This window comes from Sinocyclocheilus anshuiensis, unplaced genomic scaffold, assembly GCF_001515605.1.
Source record: "Sinocyclocheilus anshuiensis isolate Anshui unplaced genomic scaffold, SAMN03320099.WGS_v1.1 scaffold1094, whole genome shotgun sequence".
Lineage (NCBI taxonomy): Eukaryota > Metazoa > Chordata > Actinopteri > Cypriniformes > Cyprinidae > Sinocyclocheilus > Sinocyclocheilus anshuiensis.
In genome coordinates, this window is record NW_015536578.1 from 54,475 (window position 1) to 65,325 (window position 10,851).

Here is a 10,851-nt window from a genome sequence, read left to right on the forward strand (position 1 = left end):
TGAATCACCGTAGTGCCATTTTGGAGAATATCCGCTGAACGCAAGCAGCGTACGCTCTTCTGTGTAAGCCGCGCTGCACGGATGTGCTGTTTTCGTTAAAATCAAAGCGTAAATACACGTAGAAAACGTATCCTTGTGTCGCGGCTGACACAGAAGAGCGTACGCTGCTTGCGTTCAGTGGTTATTCTCCAAAATGGCGCTACGGTGATGCGGAGAGACACAGAGGAGACGAATTGTTGAATAAAGTTGTTATTTTTGTTTTCTTCACGTACAAAAAGTATTCTCGTCGCTTCATAACGTTACGGTTGAACCACTGATGGCAGATGGACTATTCTGACGATGTCTTTCATACTTTTCTGGACCTTGACAGTGTAATTTACTTGGCAGTCAATGGGACAGTCACAAGCCTCCCGGTTTTCATCCAAAATATCTTAAATTGTGTTCCGAAGACGAACGAAGCTTTTACGGGTTTGGAACAACATGGGGGTAAGTGATTAATGACAAAATTTTCATTTTGGGGTGGAGTATCCCTTTAAGACATGATCTATTTGACTGGCTACGGAACACTGTTGTCCAGTGACTTGCCTAATTAACCGAATTAATCCTCTAAGCCTTTAAATTGCACTTTATGCTGAGGATTAGTATCTTGCAAAACAGCTAGTAAAATAATATGTACTGTCATCATGGCAAAGTCAAAAGAAATTAGTTTAGACTTGAGAAAAATAAGTGTTAATGCTCACAAAGGAGGAGAAGGATATACACGTTTAACCAAGCATTTTCAAGTGTCAAGAACTGTCGTGAGAATTACAGTGGCAGAGGCAAGAAGCGAAAGATTTCACAAACTAGTGAGAGAGGTGTCTAAACACCCAAGAACAACTGCAAAGGCACTAGTGAATGATTTAGCCAAGTCTGGGATTGATGTCTCAATGAAGACGGTCACTAGAGCCCTGCACTGGAATGGACTGCAAGGTTGCCGACCAAGAAAAACTCCACTTCTGAAGAAGAGACACCTCTAGGCTACACTGAAGTTTGCAGTTAAAAAAAAAAGGTATTAATTTATTTCTTTAAAAAAAAAACTTACTGACCCCAAACTTTTGAACAGTAGTGTATTATACATTAAACATGCTTATTATATTACACATGCAAGAAATCTGCAGTGCAGAACAAATTTAAACAGGTTTAATGCTGGTGAACGCACAATTTTATATTAATACGGCAAACTGTCTTGTTGCTTGTCAACCATGCGCAGCCTACAGACTAATTCAATCTGCAATAAGAACTTGACAGAAGAACCGTTCATCATTCTGATTACTATTATTAAGCTAATAAACATAACCATTAATCAAACATTTGTGTCTTTCATCACACCGCCGTGTGTGTGAGAGCAGCTTTCTTAGGGACTCGGGAACACGGAAACTAAGGCTCAAGCAAACTTACATTCCCTCTTCATGCCGATTGAGAAGCATTTCTGGAGTCGGCAGGACTGGCACTGTCTCCTGTTGGTCTTAGTGATGACACAAGTGTTCTGAAATGGGCAGCAGAGCTGTGCGGGCCGCTTCATGGCACGCCTTACAAACAAACACACAGGCATTTGCTAGAGTCAATCTCACTGACTGCAGAAAAAATAAGACACCACAAGATACGAGCACGACTGTCTACGTGTCAGATATTTACTTAATTAAACTGCATCATTTGTCTGCTGGACTATTTATTAAAGGTTTCCATTAAATTGAAACACAAATTCCCAATATGTATATTTTTTTAATCAACTCATCAATGCAACATCATGTAGGCTAGCTGTGTATAATGGATATAATATTAAAAGACAATAAATGCTCTGCTAGTTCTGTTACGTTTGAATAATTTGCTGGTCAGAAAAGCAAATACAGAAAAAATATGAAAGCAAGAGGTCATTATTGAGTCTGCAGACACACTAAACCCAACAGCATAATAAAATAGCATGAATAGAATAGAACAGAATAAAATAGATTAAATGTTAGATAACATATGTGACCCTGGACCACAAAACCAGTCATAAGGGTCAATTTTTCGAAATTGAAAAGCTGAATAAATAAGCTTTCCATTGGTGTATGGTTTGTTAGGATAGGACAATATTTGGCCGAGATACAACTATTTGAAAATCTGGAATCTGAGGGTGCAAAAAAATCTAAATATTGAGAAAATCGCCTTTAAAGTTGTCCAAATGAAGTTCTTAGAAATGCATATTACTAATCAAAAATTACGTTTTGATATATTTACAGTAGGAAATTTACAAAATATTTTCATGGAACATGATCTTTACTTAATATCCTAATGATTTTTGGCATAAAAGAAAAATCTATAATTTTGACCCATACAATGCATTTTTGGCTATTGCTACAAATATTCCCCAGCGGCTTAAGACTGGTTTTGTGCTCCAGGGTCACATATAATCAGAGGAATGCACTACAAGGGCATTTTTGGACCCCTCATTTTAAAGAGCGTTTTGGCTATTTTAGTCCACAGAATGAACATTCTTCAAAAATATCTTCTTTTATGTTCCACAGAAGAAAAAAATGTTATACAGATTTGTAAAGACATGAGGCTGAGCAAATAATGACAGGCATTTCATTTTTGGGTGGACTATCCCTTTAAAAGCATATCTGGCTATATATGACAAGAATGATCCAAAAGAACAGCATTGTCACCAATGGCTAATATTGTTTTCTGAAAAAATCCAGAAAGCATTTCTTTTGTACATTAACCAGTATAGTTCTCATGTTTTTTTTTTAAATGCTGAAAGCATCCTGGGAAACAAACAATTACTGTGTGACTGCAGTTGGACGCACACAATGTGTTGTGAAACGTGTAGGTTGGCCACAAATGCAGATATGCTACTGTATCTTGTAATTATTTTTTTTCACAGGTTGCTTTCAAAAAAATTATGCAAATCAGAACAATACAAAACTCAGTGCATCAGAAACTGTTAATACACTTTAACAAACATATCCTTGATATCTGTTGTTTTGTTCCAACATTCCTTATTACATCCTTATAAAGAATCGTTATTTTTATTAAGAGTGTACTGGGATAGTCGGGTCAACTATTAAAGAGATTACAATTCTGTCATCATTTACTCACCCTCATGTCCTTCCAAACCTGTATGACTTTGTTTCATGGAACACAATAGTATATTAATAAAGTTCAGTGAATGACTACTTAAACTTGCTAATCACATAATTCACAGACTAAAATAAAGTCATTTTAAATTTCAAATTTTCTCTCTTTTACACTTTATAAAGAGCAGCTTGGACATTCTGCTAAACATCCCAGTAGAAAGAAAGTCACACAGGTTTGGAATGGCATGAATAATCGTCAATCACAATTCCCTCACACTGTGGAGGAGGGGCATCTGGGAACGGTCTGTTCACTCACCTGAAGAAGCCTTTGCAGCCCTCACAGGTCTTGGCATTAAAGTGGTATCCTGTGGATTTGTCTCCACATACTTGACAGATTTTGGGCTCGTCATCCTCCTCTGTTTCTTCCTCAGACCCATCACCGTGTTCCGAATCGACAAGGTGAGAAAGCTCCTCCATTTCTTTACTCATCCTGAGCTGAAGTAAGCACTGCAACAAAAGATGCATGTCACTATCACTCATATCTTCTCATTACCACCCATTTGTTTGTTGTTTCAACAAATAATGTCTTCACATAGAGATTACTTAAATAACCAATCAAAAAATTCAAAACCAAAAACTGCTGAGCATCTAAAATTAGGCTGCAGTCACTAAACTATATTTATTGAATATTTTTTCATATGAAAGGAGAAATATGCTGATGGTTATTATAGTGTACACAAATACCATTAATCACACAGCCTTAAGACCACAATCACTAGCCTATACTATACAATATATGGCACCTTATACTGTACTGCTGCCGTTAATACCGGCTTCTGCTTTAATCTTAACCTTTTGCACATCCTCATATTTGCACAACCGTGGCATCTGCCTCCGGCACACAATATCCAGAGACATAATATTTGCCTCAGTACAGAATGCTAATATTCTGAATTGCCTTGGTCGAATCATTACAGACCAAACACCTTTGTGTCTGTTTAGCTCTGCATATTTTATTTTTGAAGTACTTCATATATACATGTAAATGTACTGTACATTATATAAAAGTTATAGGTCTATGTGTGTGTGTGTGTGTGTGTGTGTGTGTGTGTATAAGCTATATATATAGACTAACTGAACCGAAAAACCGCGATGCATCAAGAGAGTACCGCGGTACGTACACAGTACTCTCTTGGCCTCCCCCGCCATAAGCTATATATATAGACTAACTGAACCGAAAAACCGCGATGCATCAACAGAGTACCGCGGTACGTACACAGTACTCTCTTGGCCTCCCCCGCCCACATTAAACGCCCACATTAAACGCGTACGGCCATGATGGTTTTGAATTGCTTGAATCAGGAAGGAGGGTACCATTAAGGGAAACATGTGCAGAACAAATATGTCATCTACCGTAAGCTACATAAAATTATAATGAGAACACGACTGTAAAAGAATATGCCATGTTTCAGCGCGTTGTTATGGAAAGAATGCGTCCACATAGTTATATCTTCATGAATATAGCAGTCAAATTCTCTTGTGCAGCCACTCACAGCCTTTTGTGGAACTGTAAGTTGCAATATTATATGTATATCGTGTATACATTATTTATCTCGTGCATTTGGTTGAGCTGCGCTGCAGTAATAAAATACGGCGATTATCTCTTAAACGGGCAGCGCGAGCAGCACAAACAACAATGCAGAATATTAATAAATATGACTGGGATTGTCATATACATAACATTATAATGAGAACACTATTATAATAAACGATGTGATTTTTTTATAGTTTAGTTGCCGTTTTTCGTTGCGGGATTGCGTGCATTGTGCGTAATTCTACACATTCCGGGAAATTCGCGCAAACATGTATGCACTATAGCATGCAGGTTGAATCCAAACAGATTATCAGAGCAGATCAGTCATTTTAAAACTTTCTGTGAGACGGAATTTCACAAACAGTGCGTTTCACAAACGCGCAAATGGCCTCACATTCATAATATCCATGTTGAGTTGCTCTGCAAGCGAGCTGCGCGCTACACTGGCGCGCGTTTCGGACAGTTGACGGAACTGTCACTTGCACATAATTTTAATTCATGCCAATTTAAACATTCATGCTATTTTAACCCATAAAGTATACTTGCGCACTCTCTGAGAGACGGTCCTCAATGCGCTCTCAGCCAAAGCGCGCACAGCCGCCTCTCAAACGGCTCGCGACTAGTGTCAGATTGAGTTATTGCATATTTGATTAAAATAATTTGTATTGTCCGGCTATTCAGTTTTATTTATCCATGACACATGCATTTTTATATGTAGCCAAAGTAATGTTGTCCAATTACTTGTTTGCATTATTTAGGCATTATTATTATTATTTTGCGCGCACAGCCCCCTCTCAAACGGCTCGCGACTAGTGTCAGATTGAGTTATTGCATATTTGATTAAAATAATTTTTATTGTCCGGCTATTCAGTTTTATTTATCCATGACACATGCATTTTTATATGTAGCCAAAGTAATGTTGTCCAATTACTTGTTTGCATTATTTAGGCATTATTATTATTATTTTTTAAAGACAAAAATATATATCTGAGAGAGAGAGACCCTCTAGAGTACAGAATATAATAAATCTGTACAATGACAAAAAAAAGAGCTTGAGGGAAAATCATAACATCTACATTCAATTTTAATATTTAAATTATGGCAATATCAGTATGCATTATATAAATATATATTTATACGCCACCTGAACTGGTTCTAAAAGGAAGGCAAGCACAGAAAGCAAGGGAGAGGGTGATTGCCATTGTATACAATCAAGTCAAAAGCAAAAGTCAACAGCATTTGGTTTGGCAATACAATTTTCTTTTCATTTCTGTAAAGAAAGGAAATACTATTATGTTAAACGGTCAGATCATTTAAAAAATATATATTTTCATTACTGTTCAATTATGATCCACCTGTCCATGAGTCACACTAAATGCCTTTTTAATTTCTATTAATAAAATACAATGAGATCATTTCAATAATGCATTGAACTCACTAATATCACATCCATGATTCACACAAATGACAATATCAAAACCACCTTTGCAACTAACCTGTCTGAACGTACCAATAATAAAATCACAGTGAATAAAACAAGTATTAATTATCACATATCCATTACACAGTTAGTTGTGAGCAGACTGAATCACTCCTGGCTGTGAATGTAAACGTACAGCAGAGCAGGTGTTCAGAGTTCAAGAAACATACCCTTTGCATGATCCGTGTAACGCAGAAATCTAGAGTGTGCACTCCAGGGCAAGACCTTTATCCTAAATAAGCTATTGAAAGAACACGGCGCATACACATACAGCAATGACAAACAAAGCTGACATTACATGTTGCCATGGTATCCACGTGAGACCACTAAGCATTGGTCAAGTCAGACTCCCTCTCTAAGCTCTAAGTCTCTAGTTATTCAGTGTTGGATGAAGGTTGCTTTTTGATTTTTTTTTTCCTCCGGGCATGAGGGAAAAACACTTTAAGGGAACAGAATTGGTGTCCAATAACAAAATTCAACTCTTCTTCTTCTTCTATTTGTATCATACTGTGTATAAACTATGTTTCTTTTATCTTAATGTATAAAATAGCATATTTATTGTTACAAATAGCTGATTTAATTTAAATTTAATTTTAATAATTATGAATTTCAAGTCAAAAACCTTTGTGTAATCAATTAATATTTAAATTTTCTAATTTAGCAGATGATTTACAAATGAGAATATAATAATAATAATGTTACACAAATGTCTGTTTCAAATCAATTTTGTTTCTTGAGCAGTAAATCATCTGAGAGAGAGAGACCCTCTAGAGTACAGAATATAATAAACCTGTACAATGACAAAAAAAAAGAGCTTGAGGGAAAATCATAACATCTTCATTCAATTTTAATATTTAAATTATGGCAATATCAGTATGCATTATATAAATATATATTTATACGCCACCTGAACTGGTTCTAAAAGGAAGGCAAGCACAGAAAGCAAGGGAGAGGGTGATTGCCATTGTATACAATCAAGTCAAAAGCAAAAGTCAACAGCATTTGGTTTGGCAATACAATTTTCTTTTCATTTCTGTAAAGAAAGGAAATACTATTATGTTAAACGGTCAGATCATTTAAAAAATATATATTTTCATTACTGTTCAATTATGATCCACCTGTCCATGAGTCACACTAAATGCCTTTTTAATTTCTATTAATAAAATACAATGAGATCATTTCAATAATGCATTGAACTCACTAATATCACATCCATGATTCACACAAATGACAATATCAAAACCACCTTTGCAACTAACCTGTCTGAACGTACCAATAATAAAATCACAGTGAATAAAACAAGTATTAATTATCACATATCCATTACACAGTTAGTTGTGAGCAGACTGAATCACTCCTGGCTGTGAATGTAAACGTACAGCAGAGCAGGTGTTCAGAGTTCAAGAAACATACCCTTTGCATGATCCGTGTAACGCAGAAATCTAGAGTGTGCACTCCAGGGCAAGACCTTTATCCTAAATAAGCTATTGAAAGAACACGGCGCATACACATACAGCAATGACAAACAAAGCTGACATTACATGTTGCCATGGTATCCACGTGAGACCACTAAGCATTGGTCAAGTCAGACTCCCTCTCTAAGCTCCAAGTCTCTAGTTATTCAGTGTTGGATGAAGGTTGCTTTTTGATTTTTTTTTTCCTCCGGGCATGAGGGAAAAACACTTTAAGGGAACAGAATTGGTGTCCAATAACAAAATTCAACTCTTCTTCTTCTTCTATTTGTATCATACTGTGTATAAACTATGTTTCTTTTATCTTAATGTATAAAATAGCATATTTATTGTTACAAATAGCTGATTTAATTTAAATTTAATTTTAATAATTATGAATTTCAAGTCAAAAACCTTTGTGTAATCAATTAATATTTAAATTTTCTAATTTAGCAGATGATTTACAAATGAGAATATAATAATAATAATGTTACACAAATGTCTGTTTCAAATCAATTTTGTTTCTTGAGCAGTAAATCAGCATATTAGAGTGCTTTTTGAAGGATCATGCGACACCGAAGACTGGAGTAATGATATTGAAAATCCAGCTTTGATCACAGGAATAAATTACATTTTAAAATAGAAAACAGTTATTTAAAATTGCAATATTCTGTTTTATTAGACTGTTGATCAAATTAAATAACATCTGGCAACCTGTTGTGTTTAATCGATAACATTTCTAAAATAAGTTCCCATCTAAAAACACAATTTTAAAGGGACAGTTCACTCAAAAATGAAAATCAACTGAAACACATTTGAGAAATAAAAGAGTGAATAATGACTTAAATTTCAAATCGTTCATCACTCAAAGCTATTGTATGGCATCAGAAGATTTACTGTTGTTAAAATTTGCTATTTATAGACATTTATATCGTTGCACAAATTAGCATTTCATATGTACACATTCTTTATTGTTATGAAAATACCCCAAATCTCAAGAAAATCACATACAAACCATATCGTAATCTTGTGTTTATTATTTGGATATTTCGTGGGTACAGAGGTTTCTGTGTTTGCTGTGGTCAGAAATCAACGTGGAAGAGCACGGAAGCACGTGACAGGATGAGACGGGGCTTGTTATGAGACGCAATAAGATCGACAAGGCGATGGACGAATCAGGGTCTCTGTCAGTCACAGCGCAAGCACGGAAGATAGTAAACACACAGAGACAGCCCAGGGAGTGGCTAATTATCATCAGATCGCGTAAATCAGTGGAAAATGAATAGAAATGATGATTCTGTCTGAAGAAATATGGGTAACACTTTACATTAAGGTTGCCTTTATAAAGGGTTTATAAAGGTGTTAATAAATTACTAATAACTCACTTACAAATGCATTATAAATCATTGATAAGCAGTTATAAATGCATGAGTAAAATATTAATGATTTATAAACATGAATAACCTGTGAAAGTTCATTTATTCACTCATCACTCATTATTAATGAGTTATAAACGTTAATAAAGTCTAAGAATGAACATTCATGTAAAGTGAACACCTGTGAACCATTTATTAATGAGCTATAAACATCAGTAACCTGTGAAAGTGAACCTTAATGTAAAGTGATCACCTGTGAACCACAGTAAAATTAATAAACACAATGTGAGAGCACGCTTCAGAGCACATTGGAACAATCCAAATGTGTGACTACTTCTTCTTTGAAAACGTAACTTTACATCGGATGCTCGCTAGCGCCATTTACAGGCTTTGGTGACACACAGGCAACTACAGACACACAGGCTTTGGTGATGTGATCCTGAAAGAATAGAATAAAAATGCACTATATGCAATGAAAATTATTTTTATTAGTAATAGTAGCTATATACTTCTAAAAAAACCGTATCTGTCACAGATTTTATTGAAGGGCAGTGAGGAAGCAGGATTCAGATGCAGCAGTACCTACACAGCAAATTTGAAAGTGTAGCTGTGGCTTTAATTCCTTTAGAAACAATGATGCTACCCACTCCTTGTTGAGAAAGATAATGTAACTCTAGAGCGATTAAGCTATTTAGTTGATAAAACTGCAGGGCAGCGCTCAAAAGTTTGTTCCTGAATGTCTGAGTTCGGCCGCAAATATGATAATGTTCTGTAACGGTGCTTTCAGTCATTGAATTAATTATTTTCTCAAAACTGTTAAATTACATAAAATATAAATATGTATTTTTTTGGTGCTTAGTTATAATTTGATGGAATACTTTATCGTGTTTCTGAATTGTTTAATGTGAGTTTACTTGTATAAGCCACTTTCCATGTGCAGTTATGCTCAGTAATGTTCTTTAAGTAGTTTTGTTTACTGATATAGTGCATCAATAATAAAATACATTTAAGGGATGAAGATGGCGCCGACGCTGATGGCTGCCTCTGTGGCGTGCTCCGCAGTTGTTTTTATGTTTTTGTTAGTTTGTCCTGTCTTTAGTTATATCCCTGCAATCAGTTTCACCAGAGACGAATTGCTGGACATTCGGAAGTTCACTTGGGGAAAAAAAATACCCTTCAGTGTGTGCATTAATAATAAATAAATGATTAGTGTGTTCACTTTACATTAAGGTTCACTTTCACATGTTATTAACTTTTTTAGCTCATCAATAAATGGTTCACAGGTGTTCACGTTACATTAAGGTTCACTTTTACAGGTTACTAACTTTTATAGATCATTAATAAATGGTTCACAGGTGTTCACGTTACATTAAGGTTCACTTTTACAGGTTACTAACTTTTATAGATCATTAATAAATGGTTCACAGGTGTTCACGTTACATTAAGGTTCACTTTTACAGGTTACTAACTTTTATAGATCATTAATAAATGGTTCACAGGTGTTCACGTTACATTAAGGTTCACTTTTACAGGTTACTAACTTTTATAGATCATTAATAAATGGTTCACAGGTGATCACTTTACATTAAGGTTCACTTTTAGACGTTATTAACGTTTATAACTCATTAATAAATGGTTCACAGGTGATCACTTTACATTAAGGTTCACTTTTACAGGTCACTAACGTTTATAGATAATTAATAAATGGTTCACAGGTGATCACTTTACATTAAGGTGCACTTTCACAGGTTATTCATGTTTATAAATCATTAATAAATTGCTCATTACATTAAGGTTCACAGGTAATATTGGAATTAAAATTTTCAATATTAATATCTCATCAAGTCATGGG

The 10,851-nt window shown here is 35.1% G+C and overlaps 1 protein-coding gene across 2 annotated transcripts in view; it reads right to left on the reverse strand.

Moving 5' to 3' along the window:
- LOC107702743 (nuclear receptor subfamily 1 group I member 2-like) overlaps positions 1 to 10,851 on the reverse strand; it is a 31,407-nt gene that overhangs the window by 9,961 nt on the left and 10,595 nt on the right. For both annotated transcript variants that reach the window (XM_016505153.1, XM_016505161.1), the window contains exons 2-3: positions 3,415 to 3,605; positions 1,438 to 1,568 (exon numbers count right to left, since the gene is read on the reverse strand). In XM_016505153.1, coding sequence (XP_016360639.1) covers positions 1,438 to 1,568; positions 3,415 to 3,605 — 322 coding nt within the window. The remainder of the gene's footprint in view (positions 1 to 1,437; positions 1,569 to 3,414; positions 3,606 to 10,851) is intronic.